The sequence below is a fragment of the Telmatherina bonti genome, assembly GCF_933228915.1.
Source record: "Telmatherina bonti genome assembly, chromosome: 1".
Classification (NCBI taxonomy): domain Eukaryota; kingdom Metazoa; phylum Chordata; class Actinopteri; order Atheriniformes; family Telmatherinidae; genus Telmatherina; species Telmatherina bonti.
This window is the reverse complement of record NC_136619.1, coordinates 29,509,266-29,531,581: the sequence shown is the minus strand read 5'-3', so window position 1 is coordinate 29,531,581 and position 22,316 is coordinate 29,509,266. Positions and strand designations below refer to the sequence as shown.

The window sequence follows — 22,316 nt, the reverse complement described above, 5'->3', positions numbered from 1 at the left end:
GCAACAGTAACAAGTTTATAGCTCAAACAGAGAAACCAGCTGCTACTTGGAAGGTAATTTAACAGAGAACATTCTACAGCCTTTGTACAAAATCAAAGCAATCATTGTGAGCACCTACAAAAAAGACAAATTGACAAGAACCCCACTAACAACAAGCACAACAACAGCAACAAATAAACTAAATCAAAACTATTGCCATTGGTGATAAAACCTGCAGGACAAGACAGTTACTGTACAATCATGTGCCTTAGTGAATGTGAGTGGGAAATATAAATTATTTTTCAGTGGTGTGTGTGATTATGCAAAATGTGGTCATGCTACTCCAAAGATCAGAAGCAGGCAATGAGTGCCCCAAGATCCATGTAACCAGCAGCCACAGAGATGGTTATGTTGATACAGTCAATACAGTTTTAACTTTAATACTTCATTAAGAATGCAATGATTGAATGACATCTGGAAGCCATGGACCAAACAAAAGGATAGTTTTCTTTAGGATCCATTATAAGGATGCTGCAGTTGGCTTCAGTTGATGATTATAATTGTAGTTGTAATTTTTGTCTTTAGCAAGCAAGAGGCAGCCCAATTATATTATATTATATTATATTATATTATATTATATTATATTTTTTTTTATTAAGATAAAAACATTCTACCTAAAAAAAACCCACCTAGATTCCCTTGTACGTTTAGAGTCAATATGTATTGTAAGTGGCTGAACAAACAACTAAGCTGCATGTGGGCACATAATATGCTCTCCAGAATTAATGTACCATATGATGTCTACAATCACATCATGAGCCACTGGAGGACAAGTGCCAGCTGCATCCTCATGCCAGTGCATGTGCCTGCATATGTTTCACAGACTCCACTGTAAGCTTTTGTGTTTTTTTCTTGACATAATTTTTAAATTAATAGTTTGTTGTTTATCTGTTACAGAAATAATCTGGAACAGACCACATGCAGTTGGTTCACCTAGAATCAGATCCAGACCTTTTACATGTTTGATTACTGTAGTCTAATTTGCTTTTGGTTAACAAGCCAAAACAAAAACCTTCACCAGTATTTCCAGATCCAACAATAAAAAGGCTGTAAACCAGAGATTATTAATCACAAATTCAGTAGCCTGGATTCCTACACTGGTTGTTTTTAAATATACTGAGAAATTATTAAAAAACACAGAGGAGTAGCCTAATCCTTTAAGACAAACAAATAGAACCACACCTTTTGTGGGGACATCTAAAACATGCAGGGAAAATAACGATTGTGGCTTTGGTAATGTAAAATGAATGCAGACTGTACTTCTTGATCCCAACCAGCACTAATTACATCTAGAGATGCTTTTCCGGGCAGCTAATTAGGTTTTCATGCTCACAGACACTACACAAGGCAGGCACGAGATGAGTAAAATAACACTCACTGTTGCACTCAAACATACTATCTACTTACTTTGATCAAAAGCAGTCACCTTTATAAACCTGTTTATGACCTGCCCCTGTTGGGTATATGTGACAGTAACAGTTCAAGTTGTAACCTAAGTCTGTGTGTTTGTTTTTCATACCAACATACATTTATTAAAACATAGCAAGCTGGGGAAACTGGGATCTGACCTTTCACTGACAGAAAAAATTAGACTAGTATTATTTGAAAGTATAGCTAAAATACCTCACAGAACACAAGGCTTCCTGTTGGTGGCCTGATGTCACATGAAAAGTGTGAACAGCAAGTACTGCGCCTTTAACCAGCTCTCCTCCCAGTCTCTCCCTCCGTGTTGCTCTGTACTCCCCATTTCGCTGCTTTGTTTTCATTGTCGCTCTTTTGATCATGGCTGCTCATACTACCGAAGAACCGTTCCCCTTTCACGGACTGCTCCCCAAGAAAGAGACTGGCGCCGCGTCTTACCTCACCAGGTTCCCCGAGTATGATGGGCGAGGAGTGCTCATCGCTATCCTCGACACCGGCGTGGATCCCGGGGCCCCCGGCATGCAGGTACATACGACCGGCTGCCTCGTGTTAGCTGCGAGCTAGCTGGTGGAAGATAAGAAAGCTAAAGGCCGACTTAATTTAAACAGTCAGTAGTTAGCCGGCTTTCTAGCATTGGTGGATAATGTGTGAAGTCTGACAGGTAGCATCGTGGCCTTTATGACAACCAAACTATGGCAATGTGTTAAAAACAAATATGGTGTTTTTCGTTAAGATTGCGTTTTACTGCAATCGGACAGTAAAGTAATGTTAGCTAGTAATTTGTGATAAATACTAGCTTGGAAGCTAATAGCTAAATTTGTTGAATGTTTACAGTTTTTCGTGAGTTGCCCAGCTAAATTGTTGTCCATGCTAGGAGGAGCAAATTAAAATTAAATTTTGTTGAATGTCAGGTAGTCGATCCTTAATGACATTTTTAAATGCAAAGTATTGTTTGATAAAAAAGTCATGTCAGACTGTCAGCAAGGTTTACTAACAAGTCAAAAACAACTTTTGCCACCGTGATCCAAAGGAAGATGTTCAATAAATCAATTTACATGCATACCTAGTTACCACTTCACTGGCAATACTGAGCTACGACTAGTTTTAGGGTTTTTTTCTTTTCTTTTTTTAAAAATTTATTTATTTTTTAACCAGTACTTCAGTAACTTTGGAAGTGTTTAGTGTGGGTGCTGCATTTTTGTTCTGTGGTCTTTTGGTCCCCATATCTCAGATGAATAGGTTTTATAAATCAGTACTAGAAAACAACATAACAAACAAACAAAAAACTAAACACAAAGGTCTATACTGAACAAGGTTAACCAATGATAATTATATGGCGTAACACAGAAAAACAGCATAATAATTGAACAGAATAATTGCAAATAGAAAGTGGGAAAAAAAGTAAAATTTCAGTTAGATCAATTAAACTGAAATTAATATATTTAAATACCATTGATTAAAACTAGTTTTTATGTGTTTAAATATTTCTGAATACAATAAGTTTCAAGAATCATAGACCTATGCTATTTCACAGTGGAAATAAGTAGAATAAAATGACAGCATTTCTGTCCCATTGTTTCAGCAGCTGGTCTCCTTTGTTCCAGATGTTTACAGATTGTGGTTAAAAGAAGATGTAATACTGCACAGTATTAAGCCCTTCCTGTCCCTACTTTGATAAGACAACTCTTTAAATCAGTCATGTCTACTACGTCCCACTGTAAATTAAGTCTATGTTAATGGGCTTTTAGCAAATAATTGCTTATTTACTTACTTTATTTATTTGTCTTTATTATTTTGTCTTTTGCATTTATTTATTTATATTTATTATTCTGTATTACAACTCTGGGGTCTATCTGAATGCAGAATAATATCCTCTTCAATTGGTTACATGTCGCCAAAGGCCAAAATGAAGTAATTTGCCTTTTACTGGTCTTCTAAACTCATGCAAACATGACCGATGAGGGTGGTGCTTCATTTCTTTTGTGTATCTGTGCTGTTATGTTGAGCTATCACAGCGAATACTCATGTAACAGGTACTTTTGTGATTGCAGTTGTTTGCTGTTATCGTTCCATAACCTTCATAATCTCCATTCACCTGTTTAAAGGGCTGCTATTATGTTATTTGGAGTTTTCTGAGCTTTCTACAGTGTTACAGTGTTGAATCCTCATCAGACATGTGAACGGCACTGTTTTTTATCACCTAAACGCATGTTTGAGTTTGAGTTCCAGCACACTCTCCGTTCGGTTTCCATGGCGACGAAAAACGCGTCGTTTTAGAGGGTTTTTTTCTATTTTGAAATCCTTGTGACGTCCCTGAGGATAAGGTTCGGTGATTGGTTACCTTCTACTGGTTAACAAGGGTATGTACAAATACATCAGGCGGGTGGAAAACGTCGGATAAAGTTATTTCCAACGATGGCTGGTGAGTTTACCAAAGAGAGACATCCTGCTGCATTCGTTGCTGTGGGTTGCTGTTTTCCACTTCATTTTCAGGGTCTGATTCAGGTTCCAACATGTAGGGCTGTATGCTATGTGTTGACATTGTATTTTTTTTTTTTAATTAAGTTCATATTAGCCTAATCCTTCTGTTTATGAGATGTTACAATGACGGTGAAAGCAGCTGCGGTGCGCGCTCCCGATGTAGTGCAGTGGCGGGAGGCGGGGCTTAATGTGGAAGAGTCTCAATCCACTCGTTTTGCCCGCAGGCTGATCTGACAGCCTACGGAGAGGGTCGGTCTGAAGTAAATAAGCGATTTGTGACAATAACTCCATCAATCCCAGCCCTTCTGGGCTCAGAAATAAAAATAACTTAGCCTGAAATGCACATAATAGTTCCACTTTAAAGACAGCTGGGTGAATTTGACTGGTGGTGTATTTTCAGTTTCATAATTTTCACCATTTGATATTGTTGACTGAGTAATTGATTTAAGTTGACAGTCTTTTAATGGTAGGATTTCACTCCGCACCTGTCATCTGCCGTGACTGTACCATACCTGGCATGGTATAATAGCTGCATACAAATGGAGACAAACAGATTATTGATTGTAATTTGTTTTTTATGATTATCAACTAAAATTTCAGAATGGGGACAGCCCTGCTGATGTTTTAAACAAAATCTGCAAGATCTGATAATTTATACCTACCTTTGAGGTATCCTTCTTTTATATTAGGATCAAGTCGCCTGATTCCCTCTGTATTTGACTCCATTGTGAGTGAAAAAACTAGAAACTTGAAGAGAAGTCAGGTCTTTTTTTGTGGGTTGGCCAGAAATTTGCAAACCTACAACTGTGACTGCTTGTAAGGTGAATTTACAGAAAAACAAGCTCCAAACTGCTCATTATATGCAGCTGTTGGATAGAGTCGGATAGACAGCTATGCAGCACTAAATAGGTTAATAAGAACCTCCCCTCTTCTGTGTAGTCGGGTTAGTTAGCATCCCTTCATTTTAAGTTAAGGTCAACCATTTATTTTTAATCTTGTCACCTTGCTCAAGTCGTACTTTAAAGGAAAGACAATCTGACTCCTTTTTTCCTTTGTTGTGAGTAAACAAATCCATTTGAAGTAAGTAAGTTTTTTGCTATGTAGGATGGTCTGCTCGTCGCTGAGAGATGATTTATATATGTTGTGATTTATATAGTTTACACTGTTCCCAGCTCCCCTTGGTTATTACAGGTTAATAAAGATGTTTTTCCCCGTTTCCTTCAATTAAAACCTTGTTCTTGATCACTGGTTACTTCTATGACCACATCTTTAGGTCACAACTGAAGGAAAGCCAAAGATTGTTGACGTAATCGATACAACAGGCAGTGGAGACGTGAACATGACCACTGTGGCAGAACCTAAGGATGGGACAATCACTGGCCTCTCGGGAAGAACGCTTAAGGTCAGCAAACACCTTTTTCTATTATGCTTTATAAAAATAAAAAAAAAAACACACACACACACATGAAAGACAGCTGTCTCCTCTGACATTTTCCATTATGGTACTGCCCTACATTTGAATTAATTTTATGGTAATCTTGTGTCTCTTGCTGTGTCTTATGTGTTCCAGATCCCTCCTGCCTGGGTCAATCCATCAGGGAAGTATCGCATTGGAGTTAAAAATGGCTACGAATTCTTCCCTAAGGCTCTTAAAGAAAGAATACAGGTAGGAAGATGTGGAATTATTACTGTACTAGTGCTGTCGTGGTTTGGATTTTTCGTTATGGTAATGTGCTTAGATGTGATAAATACTTTGTATAAAGGGCTGTGCGTAGTTAGAAGTTTTAAGACTCACACTTCATGAAGATTTGAATATTTTTTTGTATTTATTTTCATATCATACGTTTAATATTAAACAGAAAAGATGACAACATTGATAGATACAGTGCTTGAAAGTGACTTGTTTGTAAGTCTGATCCATATTTTTAGCTTCCCAGCAATACAGTATTAAGTCTAAGTGATTATTTTATTAAAAACTAGCCTAAAAACAGACACATCATCTATTCCAAGAATATCAAAGATGAAATGAGAAGAATAAAAACTTTTCCCCGTTTTTGTCTCTTAGAAAGAGCGGAAGGAAAAGATATGGGACCCACCACACAGAGCTGCCCTTGCTGAGGTCTGTCGCAAGACAGAAGAGTTTGAACTTGCTCATCCAACACCCTCACAGGTCAGACCTACACACTAGAGTTCTTGGTAGATGCAGCAGTTTTGCTTTTGATGTTCAAAGTATTACGTGCTCGACATATGGAGAGTGACAAACAACAGTGGCAGTGTTGTGCTTCACATTCTCGACAAGTGATCTGAAAGCAAAAATTTTGACATTTTCAACGCAGTACGTGACAGATGAAGCATTGATAATGATGAGTTGAGAAATTTTGCTGTCAACCCAACTGCACAAAGGAATAGACACCCTGGGTTCATCCTACTTTAAAAATAAGGAAACAGGATAGTGAATATCATCGTTTGATGACTGATCCAGAAAATTCATGATCTACTTGATCAGTCAATGAAATCTTCACTGATTGGTAGCAAAACCATGTGTTGGTGACAAAATTAAACTTTATTCAAATTTCGTGCGTCACATCACAAACCCTGTGTGCACATCTACGGGAACAATGGCAAAATTTCATCTGCACGAATGTCACCTATCGGCATAAGAAATAAGTGGAGAAGAAGCAACATTGCACCCCCCCCTCTCTCCTGTATATTGAGCCCATTACACTTCTATCTGATGTGTCACTCACATCCTTCATCTCACTTCCTTATTTCAGATTGAGAAATTGCAGAAAGAAGAGCTGCAGAGCCAGTCAGATCTGTTGGCTTCACTGGAAAAAAAGTACAGTGATCCCGGTCCTGTGTATGACTGCGTGCTTTGGCATGATGGTGTCACATGGAAGTGAGTCATATTGATCCTTTTCTTTTTACTTTTTCTGGTTAGCTGTCTGATGCTGTTTGACAATAATATATTTCACATACCCATTGTCTATACCTGTTTTTCTTCAGGGCTGTAGTGGACACATCTGAGAGCGGGGAACTGTCCCAGTGCACTGTGCTGAGCTCATACAGAGAAAATCAGGAATATGCCACGTTAGGAAATGCTGAGATGCTTAACTACTCTATTAATATATACGACGAGGGAAACACTCTCTGTATTGTTACCAGTGGAGGTGAGTTATCCTAAAGGAGGAAATCACAACCATATAATATCTTTTAGGTGGTTAATGTAAACATAATATAAACATAAAAAAAGCTGTTGCAAATTTGGTAGTTTGGTCTGAATAATGCTTTCATGTCCTCATTCTATATTTCTTATGTGTTTATAAAGGTGCACATGGGACACATGTTGCAAGTATTGCAGCAGGTCACTTTCCAGAGGAACCAGAACGTAATGGTGTGGCCCCTGGAGCCCAAATTCTGTCTCTAAAGATTGGAGACACCCGCCTCAGCACCATGGAAACAGGCACCGGACTTATCCGCGCGGTACACACCTCAAAATCTATCCAATATACATCAACTATTACTCTTCAGCACCAGTTTAATTTTCTATGTCTCTTTCACTGATAGATGATTGAAGTAATCAACTACAAGTGTGACCTGGTTAACTATAGCTACGGGGAAGCCACCCACTGGCCTAATTCAGGGTAAGTACTCTCAAGGGTGTTTTATTATTCCGGGTCTGTCATTCATTTTTTGCAGACTTTTACTGATTTGAAATTCACAATTTGTCTTTTAGGAGGATTTGTGAAGTGATCACAGAGGCTGTGCAGAAGCACAATGTGATTTTTGTGTCAAGTGCAGGAAACAACGGTCCCTGTCTTTCCACCGTTGGCTGCCCTGGAGGAACCACCAGCAGTGTCATAGGTGCACACTACGTTTAAAACATCTCGTTTTGTTTTTTTGTAGTCAACGATGCACTCGGATCAACATGGCTGTTTTTAAAAAAAAAAAAAAAAAAAAAAAAAAAAAAAAAAAAAAAAAAATCACTTGATTGATTTCCATGGAGTTACAGTATTAATCCAGTCTCTTGGAGATTCATAAAACTCCAAGAGATCCTTTTTTTTTTTTTTTTTTTTCCAATTCAAGCGACACCAGTTTACTGATGCTTGGCGACATCTTAGCATATATACACGACTGAAATTTGGGCCGTGAAGCTTCTGAACAAAATCACCTCGTCTTGCAGAGATGATGCCAAATTCAGATTTTTAAAATAGCACTCGTAAAAACTTTGTTTCTGACATCTGATGATTATAAAAAAAAAAAAAATCTTGGAAACTATGAGAACTCCATAAATAATTAGCATAAATGGTTTTTTGGTTGATTATTTTCACACCTGTGGCAAGGTACCTACATGCTAAAAACCGGCTTCTCTAGTAGAGATAATGCCGAAATAATTTTTTTTTCCATTTATCACAGGAATTTTTTTCCGTGTAAACTGTTTAGCATCTCAGTACTCCATTACTACTCATGCTAGCAGCCAGTGTTACGACCATTTGTTCAGTAAAAACCAAATGTTTTGAAAATAAAAGGAAGGGATGTCACCACATACAGGTACATCTCAGAAAATTATGAAAAAGTTCAATATTTTTTTGTCACTCATTTCAGAAACTAATATTATATAGATTCATTACACATAGAATGAAACATTTCAAACATTAATTTCTTGAAATCTTGATGATTGTGGCTTATAGATAATGAAAACCCAAATTGCAGTGTCTCAGAAAATTAGAATATAGTTGGGTCTGCTGTCTCTCATCTTCCTCTTGACAATACCCCACAGATTCTCTACGGGGTTCAGATCAGGTGAGATTGTTGGCCAATCAAGCCCAGCAACACGATGATCATTGAAGCAGCCTCTGGTACCTTTGCCAGTGTAGGCAGATGCCAAGTCCTGCATAAAAATCAGCATCTCCATACAGCTTGTCAGCAGAAGGAAGTGCTCTTAAATGTCCTGGTAGATGGCTGTGTTGACTGTGCACTTCAGAAAACACAGTGGACCAACACCAGCAGATGACATGGCTCCCCACTGTGGAAACTTCACTCTGGACTTCAAGCAACATGGATTCTGTGCCTCTCCACTCTTCCTCCAAACACTGGGACCTTGATTTCCAAACTAAATTAAAAATTTTGCTTTAATCTGAGAAACAGTCCAGTCCTTTTTCTCCTGAGCCCAGGTGAGACGCTTCTGTCATTGTCTCTGGAGTGGCTTGACATGACAAATGAGACATTTGTAGCCCATGTCTAGGATTTGTCTGTGCGTAGTGGCTCTTGATGTGATGAGTCCAGCTTCAGTCCACTCCTTGTGAAGCTCCCCAAATTCTTGAATGGATGTTGCTTGAAAATCCTCTCAAGGCTGTGGTTATGCCTTTTGCTGGTGCACTTTATCCTTCCACTCAACTTTCCTTTAATATGCTTGGATCCAGCACTCTGTGAACAAGCAGCTTCTTTAGAAATGACCTTTTATGACTTTCCCTCCTTGTTGAGGGTCAATGATCGTCTTCTGGACATCTGTCAAGGCTACCAGTCTTCCCCATGATTGTGTAGCCATCTGACCCAGACTGAGAGACCATTTAAAGGTTCAGGATACCTTTGAAGGTGTTTTGACTTGATTAGGTGATTAGGGTGTGACACCATGACTTTCTGAGACTGAAGTTTTTTTTTCCAATATTCTAATTTTTCTGAGACACTGCATATTGGGTTTTCATTATCTAAAAGCCACAATTATCAAAATTTTAAGGATTGAATATTTGAAATGTTTAACTGTGTGTAATGAATCTATAAAATATATAGGTTTCACATTCTGAAATGAGTGACAAAAAATATTTAACTTTTTCATCATATTCTAATTTTCTGATATGTACCTGTACATGAGTACCTCAAACTACATCAGATAATGACTGGTAAAGTTCAGACAATGATCCTTTTAAACATTACATGTCATATAACTGTCTGTACATTGTTCAATATTGAATCTAATTAGATTGAATTGAAATCAAATCAGGAAGTTCGTGGTGATATTTATCTTGGTTCGCTGTTTTGAAGGACTTTTTCTACAGCAACATGATTTATTGTCTTAATAAAAGTTCTTCCTTCTCTTCTTAGGAGTCGGAGCGTATGTGACTCCAGACATGATGGTCGCAGAGTATTCTCTGAGAGAGAAGTTGCCTCCCAACCAGTACACCTGGTCATCAAGGGGCCCCAGCACTGATGGGGCCCTGGGGGTCAGTATCAGTGCTCCTGGTGGTGCCATTGCATCCGTGCCCAACTGGACCCTCCGTGGTACCCAGCTGATGAACGGCACATCCATGTCATCCCCTAATGCTTGTGGAGGCATCGCACTTGTCCTTTCAGGTGTGTGTCGGATCATGGGCTGATTTCTGATTTGTTTTTGTTACATTAAATGCGAAGAAATAGTGAGTGTGTTTTTGTGTACTTAAGGACTGAAACAGTGTGGGATCCGTCCCTCCGTTCCTGCTGTGAGGAGAGCGCTGGAAAACACGGCCTTGAAGGTTGATGACATTGAAGTGTTCGCACAGGGACATGGAATAATCCAGGTGTCTTGACTCTACTGCTGTCAGTTTGATTTCCCTTTTTACTGTTTGTAAAACCAGAGTTATTAACGTGCTCCCTTTCTTTCTTGTAGGTGGACAAGGCGTTAGACTACCTCACTCAACACGCCTCTTTACCCACAAGCCTACTAGGCTTCTCAGTAAGTGTGGGTTCTCAGAGAGGCATCTACCTCAGGGACCCAGCCCAGGTTCTTGCACCCTCGGATCACGGAGTGGGAATTGAGCCCATCTTCCCAGAGAACACGGGTACCTTGTTGCGCAACCATACAATTATGTTTTGTTCAAATATCTTTCTTTTTTTTTTTTTGACACAGAATGTCTTTTTAATCCATCCCAGAAAACTCAGAGAGAATCTCCCTGCAGCTACATTTGGCGCTGACATGTGCTGCCCCGTGGGTCCAGTGCCCCTCTCATCTAGAACTGATGAACCAGTGTCGTCACGTCAACGTTCGCATTGATCCTGTTGGGCTGAGGGAGGGAGTGCACTACACGGAGGTGAGAAAAGATGTTGTGGAGGGTGGAGAAGATGAAGGTCATATTTTTGTGGGGTTTTAAGTTCACTGTGATTGTGTTTTTCAGGTGTGTGGGTATGATACAGCAGCACCTAGCTGTGGCCCACTGTTCAGAGTTCCAGTTACAGTTATTATTCCAGTCAAGTAAGTTCATATTGTGGATGCACTTTATTTATTCTTGGCTTCAGGGAGGATTTTGTGCCTGATGACTCTCTCTTCCCCTCCAACAGAGTAACAGATAGCCGTAACCAGGAGGTGCATTTCACAGACGTCCACTTCAGACCAGGACAGATCAGACGGCACTTCATCACAGTTCCTCAGGGAGCTTCCTGGGCAGGTCAGTATCTGATGAGAGATGTAATTTGTTCATGAATGTTTGTATTACATTTCATTTAGGATGGTTTGCTTTTGCATTTAATATTGCATCGGCATTTTTAAAATAAACAGTTTTTTTAAATTAATCTAAAGTCTGTGTGATTTTATTTAACTTGTACTTCTGAAGAAAGTAGTTTGTGCCGCTGTTTGCATTTTAAAAGTACCTTATTATTAATAGCTTGTTGATATGAATGAGATGACATAAGTCAAAACAAATAATGCATAAATAAGGCAGAATTTTTTATTAAAGCAAGCTATCCTGTGGAAGTTTCAGAATGTGATTGTGTGCAGAATATTCTTTGTTAGCTGAGAGACATTCTGTAGGAGTATTTATCTATATGTATCTATATATGCTCAATAAAGTGGTAAATAGACATTATTATAGCTATGTTACTAACACTGTGATGGATTTGCCCAGAAGGATGGTGCCAAAGGTAAAAGTAGTTTGTACATTATGATTATAATAAAATAAATGATCAATGAGAATGATATTAGTAGGGATGGGGAATCAAATTGACAAAACCGAATATCATGATTTCTAGCTTTACAATTTTAAAATAATTTTTTTGTGTTTTTCCAAATGAAGAAAAATAATCCATCATAATATTTGGTCCTTTTTATTGTTTTTATTGATCTTTTTACTTGTCTTCTTGGGCATTATAGCAGCAGAATGATGGGCGGGCTACTGTTTTGTTATTTCGTAATTGAAATTAAGAAAAGTGACTCACAAAAAAAGTTTTGTACATTTTTTTTTTTTGTTTTTAGTCTTCAAAAATCAGCAATATTGAAGAATCGAGAGAATCGTAATTTAAATCAAATCGGCATCCAAAACAACGTAATCGAATCGGGACGAAAACATATCGTTATGGATATTAGGAAAGAACATGTTATATCTACCAAATGTTCAATCCATTGTTATTATTTCCATGCTCACACATCAGAAGTGAGATAGATGAGTTGGGAGTTTTCTTTATGGATTTAATTGTCTATGGTGAAAATGCTGTATGTGCATATTTCACTTTTTACTTTTCCTTCTTCATTTTCTGGCCAGAGGTGTAAGTCACATGTGATCATGATACAGTATTGCGCTAATTCAGTAGGCAGAAACTGGATGGATAGCTTTAAAATATCGTCATGAAAAAAGAAAACTGAGAGAACGATTTCCTATTTGCAGATGTTAAAGCAGTATGTAGAGTTTCAAACCAAGTATTTGTAGAACTTAGTCCTACGTATAAACAGCGTAGTCCAGTTTGATTTCCTTACGGAGTGATCCTCTCAACATTTTCATTTCTTAAGTTCATCTTCCAATGATTACTTTATCAGTGTTTGTGCTTTAATTTTGGATTAATGGCGATTGTTTATCATTGAATAAATTTATCTATATAGATAGATGTACACCCCTGACTGAATATATAGATATACACCCCTGACTCTGTTTTCATCATTCATTTAAATTTTTAATCAACATTTACATTTACTTTCCTGCCCATTTTATTTTTCCACAGAGATCACACTGACCTCTCATTCAGGCGATGTATCGTCAAAGTTTGTTCTTCATGCGGTGCATCTGGTCAAGCAGAAAGCCTACAGAGCGAATGAATTCTACAAGTTCTCCTCACTATTAGAAAGAGGCTCTCTGACGGAGGCTTTTTCTGTCCTGGTACATTTATTTTCATTGTCAAGAGCATTTAATTGACTGAAACGTCTGGCCTTATCTTGCTTTATGGGTCAACAAAATACCTTGTGTTTTCTGCCTCCTCCAGTCCGGTAAGGTAGTAGAGTTTTGCATTGCACGCTGGTGGGCGAGCTTGGGCGACGTTACGGTGGACTACAGCATCTCGTTCCATGGACTCAGCATTTCTCCTTCCCCTCTGCACATTGTAAGAGCATATATGAGAAAGTGAGTTATTACCCAGACAAGAGTCTCTTTTGTTTGTGACTTGAATTTTGTCTCAACCAAGCATGCCTCAGAGGGAGTGACAAGTTTTGATGTGTCATCGCCTCTTCGGTATGAAGAAGTGTCCCCCACTATCACCCTCAAGTCTTGGGTTCAGCCTCTGAGGTGAATGTACACAAACGCACACGCTCTCTTTTTGTTTGTGTAGACTGCAGTTCCTTGTTTAATTGTTGGTATTGTTGTAGACCCTTAAGTTCAAAGATTAAAGCCTTGGGAATGCGGGATGTTCTGCCAAATAACAGACAACTCTATGAGATTGTCCTCACCTACAGCTTTCACCAGGTACCATCATTAAACATTCACATTACATTCAGATTTTTAACGTGGTTGTTTGTTTATTAAATCTTTTGCTTTGTCCTCAGCCTAAGAATGGAGAAGTTACACCCAGCTGTCCACTGCTGTGTGAGCTACTGTATGAATCTGAGTTTGACAGTCAGCTCTGGATGCTGTTTGATCAGAACAAGAGGCTGCTGGGCTCAGGAGATGCCTACCCACACCAGGTACACTTAGTCATACAAAGCAGGAGCAGTTGTTTCCAGTGTTCATGTAATCCGATTACTCATCTCCTCTCGGTCTTTTTAACTGCTCTAGTATTCCCTGAAGCTGGACAAGGGGGACTACACTGTAAGGCTTCAGGTTCGCCATGAGCAGTCCAGTGAGCTGGAGCGCCTGAAGGACCTGCCGTTTGTGGTTTCTCATCGTCTGTCCACCACCCTGAGTCTGGACATCTACGAGACGCACCGCGCTGCCCTCATGGCCAAGAAAAAGGCAAACTCGGTCACCTTGTGCCCTGGTGCAACACAGCCTTTCTACGTTACAGGTCTGCCAGACGACAAGTGAGTTGAACTACCGAGAGGATTTTCTGAGGTTTTGCACAATTCGGTCCAGAAAAGCCTGATTTGATAGGTGTAAATGTAGCTGGATTGCAGCAAGATTGTTTTTAAACAGCATATTCTGACTCATAATCTGCACGAGATGAATGAATTTATAGACGATGATTGGTTGAACAGTACAACAGAAGAATGATAAGTCTGGGATCAAACGTAAGGAGCTAAATTCCCCATTGACTTTGCTTCCTGAAACTTAAGTCTTCTTAAAATATCAAACGTGTGACTTTTTTTTCTTTTTATTCTCTGTTGCTGTCTGTTTCCCTTCACTTCTTAGGATCCCTAAGGGGACGAGTCCAGGATGCTATCTTTCAGGCTCTCTTGTTGTGCCCAAGAGCGAGTATGGCAAGAAAGCTGTGAGTGGCTCTGTTCACTGTTATTCCTTATGTTTGTATTCAGTGGTCTCTTCTGCTCTTTGGGCCCCAAAGCCATCCTGGTTATCACATTTTGCTTTATCAAGGAATTCTAGACTTTACTATGAGAATGAAAAACAAACCACAGAACAAAGTTATTTGGGTATTTAATTAAGAAGACCTGTGTCAAAATGTTAATCTGAACACCATAAATTAAAAATGTAATGTCAGGATTAGCAGGGGTCCGCAGGATTGGAACATACTAGTGCTTGGGTGCTCTTTAAAGTGTCCTTTAGTTTTAAACTAATCAATCTATCATCTCTTAAATCAGTCATATTTCTTTTATTATTCTTTTATAATTATTTATATTTTAATTTTTTTCTATTCATTTGCATTTGACCATACTTTTATTTCACTATAAAAAACACAAACAACAACAAAAAAACAGTCTGAAATCTGGTTGCTTCATGGGTCTGGCTTCGTCCACCTGACACTAATACACATTTTTGGTGAGCAGATCTGTGGGCAGCTCTAAGAGCAGGTGTGGAAGCAGATCTGTGGGTCAAAGCTGATATGCCACAGATATTTCTCTGAACTGACGTGTGTGCTTACACACGAGAAGCCAGTATGATGGAACAGATCATTTAAACGGCGGTGCTGACGTGTTTAAAGATGCAGAGATGAGATGCTGAAGAGCTAAGCTGTTTTATCGCTACACATCTTTCTGCTTTCATGTTAGCGACACAGTTTTATGTAATATCTTTTTCGAACTCAGTCCTCTTACAATAAACCTTTTGTGCCTAATTTGCATTCATTTCTTCAGTAACAGTGAAGAACTGCTGTGAGTCAAGTGGTGAAGCTTGAATAGCCCTGAGACTTGATTTGAGCAGATCTTCAGAGCTTGTCCTAATGCAGTGTTTCTCAATTCCGGTCCTCAAGGCCCCCCTGCCTGCCTGTTTTAGACATGATCCTCCTCCAAAGCACCTGAGTCAGATTATTGAACTTCCTCATCAAGTTCTTTGCAGCCTGTTAATGACCCCTTTATTTCATTCAGGTGTGTTAAAGTAGGGTTGCCTATAAAACATGCAGGGCAGGGGGTCCAGAGGACCGGAATTGAGAAACACTGTCTTAATGTAACGTAACAAGACTTAGAAGTTAAAATGTCCTGTTTTCTGTGGAGGAACAGGAAGGGGTTTGCCATAGCGATCCAGCATTTTGATAATGAGTAGATTTATGGTGAAATGGATTGAAAATGTATCTGAAATGCAGTACGGACTTTGCAGATGATAGTGTACATGTAACTGTGGCAGAACTGAAAAACTAAATAATGTTAATGTCTGAATCTAACATTATTCATCTTTGCCCTTACCGAAACATCTGTAGGTTTACTACTGATGTCCTGGATGTACAATATATGCATAAGAAGGTGGACTTAACTTTTCAGAACAGAGCCGCAGTCCACTAGCATTCCTTGTAAAAACCTGGAAGCATTTGAGCTCAGCATGAAAAATAATTAACTCTTGATTGAGTTGAGTTAATTGACAGCACTGAACAGCCAATCAGTGATCTCTCTCAGTGACAGGCCCGATGCTCATTCAGCTATTTGAACAGGCTCTTAGTGTGTTACATAAACAGGTGCTCAGCAGCAGTTTAGGTGGTGGTTGTTTGGGTGTATGAAAGCCCTTACATTGGTGACTCACGTGTGGAGGCGGAAGATGTGAAGAGGTCCTATATTTTTGGTTCTTAACATTTTAATTTTAGCAAAAGTCTTATTACCTTTGTACCATTTTTTGTAATCAACTTTTTATGTGCATGTTTTTTTTTTTGTTTTTTTTTCCCCCAAAGCCAACACTTGATGTCTTTTTGTCCTACTTGTGTTCACCTTTAATTCTCTAAAGACCTGTTTGGGTTTTTTTTTTTTTTGTATCACTCACATCTTAGTATTTTTCCTGTTGTGTTTGGGGCTTTAATACAAAAAGCTTCAGTTATTTCCAGATCAAAATGTTTGTTTCATCTTCAAAAGTTTTCTTCAGGGGTGTGTTTTGTTTCAGTATTATACAGGCTAATTTAGCTAATTTCATATTATATATTCACTATAATTCCAAGTAAATGTTTTCGTTTTCCTTCAAAATTTGATAGTTAGATGTGACCAGAAGAAATGATAAGGGTTAGGTTCACCTTTTGTACCATTTGTTGAATAAATGATAGGTAGGAAGTGGAATCAAAATGAGGATAAGACATAAAATGAAGAAAGAGAGAATCCTTTTTGGTATGTTTGTGTTGTCTCTTCCTCACTGTGTGTTGTTCTGACCACCAGGAGCAGGCCTCTGCAAAACGACAACGAAAATTTAAAAAGGTACTGGATGAGCTAGAAACACTTGGCAGTCACGTCTACTGCTCTCCTACCATGTGGAAATGCATCATGTCAAAGCATGTAAATTTGTGTTCAGAAAAATGCAACAATAGTCCTTTCGTAACTTATCTTCACTACGTAGTTAGTTTTCTGGTGGTCAGTGCAGCTGTTAATACTACTACTTTAATCTTGTAGAACTGGGTTGTAAAAAAGACATCTATCTCAACTGGTTCAAGGAGCAAGAAACAGGAGTGTGATGTATTAGGAAGTGATTTTAATATGCAAAAGGAGGCTGGTAAATTGAGATGCTAAATGTGGAATTTGCTTATTGCACTGAATTTTTAAACCATTTTTCTTGTGTGTCAATGCAGGATGTTGTTCCAGTCATCTACCACTTAGTTCCCGCTCCCAACAAGTCAAAAAATGGTGGGAAAGAGAAGGAAAAGGAAGGAGACAAAGAGAAGGATCTGAAGGAGGAGTTTGGAGAGGCCATGAGGGATTTGAAGATTCAGTGGATGACAAAGTGAGTTCGGCGTTACTTCCATATTGTTAAATGGCACGTTACTAGTTTTGCCTTCCTTTGTAATGTCTCACTGTAATCTCTATCTCACTGCTCAGATTGGACTCCAGCTCCATCTATGATGAACTGATTGATAGCTATTCAGATTACCTTCCACTGCATGTACAAAGACTGCATCAGCTGGACTCAGAGAAGGTAAGGTACAAGCTAACAGGAAAGAGAGGGGATGGAAGAAAACTGTCAGCAGTGTTCAGTTTAATGTAAACTTTTTAACCATCCTTGCTTATTGTTTATATTTCTCTTAAGGAGCGTGTAAAACGTCTTAAGGAAGTAGTGTCAGCAGCAGATATTGTCATCTCCCACATCGACCAAACAGCCTTGGCCGTGTACCTCAGCATGAAAACAGACCCCCGACCAGATGCTGCTTCTATCAAGACGTGAGTAACTTTCATGGATTGCTTAACTGTAAAAATGTTGCTTTATGAGGGATTTTAAAGCAACATGCAGTAGGCACAGCAGTTGGGATGTCCTCCAGAGTTTGATTCGTCTTACATTAATTTAGTCTTCAAAGGAAAATTCACACACCCAGAATGAATTTAGTTTTCGACAGTGTAGCCTCTATACTTTGCTGAAAACAACAGACTTAAAAACAAGTTTGTGTTTTTCAGTGACATGGAGAAGCAGAAGTCGTCTCTGCTGGATGCTGTTTGTAGGAAAGGCTGTGCTCTGGCCGACCAGCTCCTGCTGCCGTCTGCAGCGCAGGATGTTGCTGGGGCTGTCGCCACGGGACAAACGGAGTCGGAGGAAACCATGGAGCAAGTGGCCAGCAGTTCTGATGACACCTTGCAGAATGTGGCTCAGGCCCTGGCAGATACTTTTTGGGAGGTTCAGAAGTGGGCGGAGCTAACCGACTCCAAGGTGAGGGGAAAAAATGTCAGAATTAAAAAGGCCAGCTGAGATGTAACAAAGTATTTTTATGGCAGTATATTTTCAACGTGTCAGTGCTGAACACTACAAATTGGAGCAAATGAGCATCTTGGGTGCATTGTTTTTAAATCCAACATGTTTGTAGCTGTAGTTTGGACTTAGAGCAACAGCATGGTTTATTCTGGTCTGATGCTTCAAACAGGCTTCTGCAACCTTCACTGGGGCTTTGCAAACTCCAGTTAATGTGACTGTGTTTTGCAGTCACTGAGGTTCATTCTCAGAAATATTTACAATCTAAGGGATGAACTGTTCTTGTTATGTCAATGACTATGTTGGTCCTTTAACTTTGCTTTACTGTGGCTAAGACAGTGACAGTTGACAAACATCTATGTTACTATGACAGGAAATGAAATAGCAATTTAATTGTCCACTTTCTTTTTGCTCGTTCTTTATAATTACTGGTACTTTTTCTTACTCTGTGGTAAAATCTGTTTTTGTTGGGCCCTTTTGACTCAAGCTATCTTTTAAACATTCTCTATTGAACTTATGCATAGTTATCTGTAAAGGCTAGTCATTCTTCAGCTTTCAAAGACTACATGCAACTACATCTGTGCTGAATAGATACATACAATCTTTCACTCTGTGGGGGCTGAGAGAAATGCTGATCGATATTTCTCTGCAATTATAAATTGGCCCTAAAGAAGCTACATTACCATCTCATTGTACAAAATGAAACAGTCACCTAATTAAACTGCAACTCAAGTAGGATATTGAGGTTTTTGAAGGTTGTAGCTAAAACATTAGCTCTCATTTATGACTGAATATGTGAATCTGGGTGTTCCGTACAATGTAGTGAAGCTTTCTATCAATTCCACATGCATTAAGCCTGACATACATTGTCCTTTTCCCTTTTTCACCGTTAAGGTTTTGATGTTTTCATATAAACACGCTCTGGTGAACAAGATGTACGGCCGAGCCTTAAAGTACGCCTCTAAGATGGTTGAGGAGAAACCCAGCAAGGAGAACATGAAGAACTGCATCCAGGTATGAAAACTAATCTAATTAGCACCCATCTAAAATATCTTGTAGGAGGTTCTGTTAAAGCTATGTTGGTTGAAACCATTTCCTGCATGTTGTTTTTCCAGCTCATGCGTCATCTGGGATGGGCACACTGCGCTACCTTCAGCGAGAACTGGCTCCCTGTCATGTACCCGGCAGACTACAGTCCATTCTAGGCACACACACACATACACACACACACACACCCCCCCCCACACACACACACACACACCGGTTGTAACTTTAATATCATGTCCCTCAGGGCCACATGGTCTATGCATCTGACCAACCTGCTGCCTCTAGGGTTTAGTTTATTTATTCTTTTTTTTTTTATAGCAAACATTGGTGATCATCAAGATAACGGATAAACCAAGTGTTTATGCTTTAAAGCAGACAGTGCTTTGTGAGGCACGGGTTACTTTCTGAAAACTTTACTGCCTCCAGTGTTCAATTAAATGACATCAACAAGAAATAACAAGAGTTAAAAATGAATTATCTCTTGATACTGTAGCTCAGCATATCATAGTTGGTCTCTGGTCCTTTACTTAGTTGTCATCTGCAGATTTGGGGGCTTTGACTTCACCTTCCACGGCTGTCATCACTCCATTTCAAATAACCTTGTTTTTTCATGTAAATATTGTTTAAAAAGAAAAAAGGGCAGCATTGTGCTCCTGATGCATCCTGAGTCTTTAAAGAATAACTGTGACCCAAAACAAAAAAACTTAAACTGGTTGATACTTCAAAGAGGAGACAGAAAGACTTGTTGCTGTACTATATATGGACTTATGAGGGCACTCATTAACCCCAAAATAAATGAGGAAAAAGGAGAGGCTTGTAAATAACTTGACCATTTTCTTTTCCATTTTGTTTTTATAACTGTTCCGGCCAGTTCGGCTTGATAAAATCCTTGTTAAATTTACTCTTTTTTTTTTTCTTTTTTTTTTTTTTTTCTTTCCAGAATACAAAACAATGCTGAGGTGCCTTTCTTCATGTACCTTACCTTTTCTGATGGGACAGAAATGGTGCAAGTGTTGTTAACTACAGGAAGCAGTGGGAGCGTCCTGTGTCTGTCAACACTTCCATCATTTCACGCATCAACCTCTCGGTGTCAGATGTGCTTAAAAAAGCTGATATTCGCAGCACGGTTGTGCCCTGTGCACTCCACAAAGGCTGTCAGTATCGTGTCAGGACATAGGAAGCTCACCTCTACAAGTGTCGACTGCCTACTTCTTGCTTCAGTTACCTGAGCACCATATTTGACAACCATTTACCAGACCTCACTATCACAATGATGCAGTCATGGGCAGCAGAAGGATGTTCAGAGCAGATTACATATTGAATAGATTATTCAGTATTAAAGAATAATCAGCGCAGCACTCGGAGCGCTTCACTTGTACACAGTCATAATGTATATACACATACGAAATATTAAGATGCAATAGGTATATAATACAAATATTCTATGTATTTTGCATTTATGCATGTCTTCTAGGATGTAAGAAAAAACTAGTTTTACGTGAAAGCAGACTATAGTCTGTTTCACTTTGAAAGATTTTTAATCTGAAACATAGTTCTGTATTATCCACGGTTGTTTTCATGAGTGTGTTTTTGAATGACTTTATGTGTACTTGTGAGCATATCTTGTGTACATGAACATTTCTCCAAGCAGGACTAAGACAAAAGCCATTTTTATACATTTCTTGTTTTAAAGGACCATCCCAGTGTTTGTTTCTCTTATTTGGAAAAATATTAATTTAATTCCACATTACAAGCACTTCACTTCATATCTTTTTGCATATTATTTTTGGGACTTTTGATGCATTTTTTCCCATAGAAGTGTTAGTTTTTAATGGTATGATATATTTGGTGAAATTTCCTGGAGGTGTTCACTATCAGTCCAAAAGTTTGGACTGATTTGATTGAAAAGGGTGTCCAAACATTTGACTGGTTCCTATTTGGGAAGCTCATTTTAATTTGTCTTTTTAACTTCTCACCCTCAGAATTTTTTCATTTTCAAAGTTTCAGACTTTTTTCTAAAATGTGAAAACAAGTATTTTTGCTCTATTAAAACTTTCATAAACACTGGTTTGGTCCTTTGAAATGTGTCAACTGAATCATGTAACAGATGAAGACAATACAAATTTTTTTTTTTTTTTTAAATCCTTTTATATTCACTATTTTTGACTTCTTTTTTCAATCCTAAAGCAAAGGTCTTCTTTCCATTCAGAGGTTTTTAATCAGTTTAACCAAAGATATATTTTCTATGTTAAGCTGGTTTCATTGTCAGCAAAATCTTAAAGGATTGAGATTGACTAGAAAACGGAAAGTGATGAGAGCATCATTCGTTGACAAACAGGCTCCAACTCTAGTTTCACTCGATGTTGTTTTAAGCCCTCTCACAAGTGCACGGTCCATGCCCAAGAATGTAAAATCAGCTGCTTCAGATCCTCTTGAGTGAAAATGTTTTCTAGGGGGAGTCAATCAGGGGTCAGGAGTCCTTGTGTTTCTGTTTTTATCTGTGTCTTATATCACTTTCCTCAGCACATTTCTCTTGACATATGCAGGGGTTTTGCTGAAATCTAGTGACTGAATCAGTGCACAGCTTTTGTGTGTTTTCTCCTGCATCCGCGTTCACTTCCTGTGTGGTTTTTTTTTTGTTTTTTGTTATTGTTCAGACAGATGTTGCATTCAGGGCTCAGTTTTCTGCAGTGCATGTTGCCAATGACAGTCTCCGAAAATGGCCTTAATTTTCACCACAGGACTTTACCGTCCACCTCTGGCACCAAACAGACTTGTCATATCTGTTGTTGTCACTCTGATGGTATCAGGAAAGATTTCAGAAATGCTTATTATGGATGTTGA

At 38.7% G+C, this 22,316-nt stretch overlaps 1 protein-coding gene across 2 annotated transcripts; it reads left to right on the top strand.

The window, feature by feature from the left end:
• Nucleotides 1-1,821: 1,821 nt before the first annotated feature.
• On the top strand, nt 1,822-20,403 carry tpp2 (tripeptidyl peptidase 2; the record flags this gene model as incomplete). Of its 2 annotated transcripts, XM_079238934.1 has the most annotated exons (29): nt 1,822-1,986; nt 5,216-5,344; nt 5,513-5,608; nt 6,008-6,112; nt 6,717-6,841; nt 6,949-7,112; nt 7,271-7,425; nt 7,510-7,586; nt 7,679-7,806; nt 10,045-10,293; nt 10,381-10,496; nt 10,586-10,757; nt 10,849-11,006; nt 11,091-11,167; nt 11,254-11,360; nt 12,904-13,058; nt 13,162-13,278; nt 13,360-13,460; nt 13,541-13,637; nt 13,718-13,855; nt 13,947-14,191; nt 14,520-14,598; nt 16,913-16,951; nt 17,320-17,471; nt 17,567-17,663; nt 17,775-17,905; nt 18,137-18,386; nt 19,320-19,439; nt 19,541-20,403. In XM_079238934.1, 29 exons carry the CDS (start codon nt 1,822-1,824, stop codon nt 19,628-19,630), a joined length of 3,834 nt encoding a protein of 1,277 aa, XP_079095060.1. In that variant the 3' UTR covers nt 19,631-20,403. The 2 variants fall into 2 exon arrangements, with proteins under 2 accessions (XP_079095060.1, XP_079095059.1); XM_079238933.1 differs by lacking the exon at nt 16,913-16,951.
• Between the last annotated feature and the right edge of the window lie 1,913 nt (nt 20,404-22,316).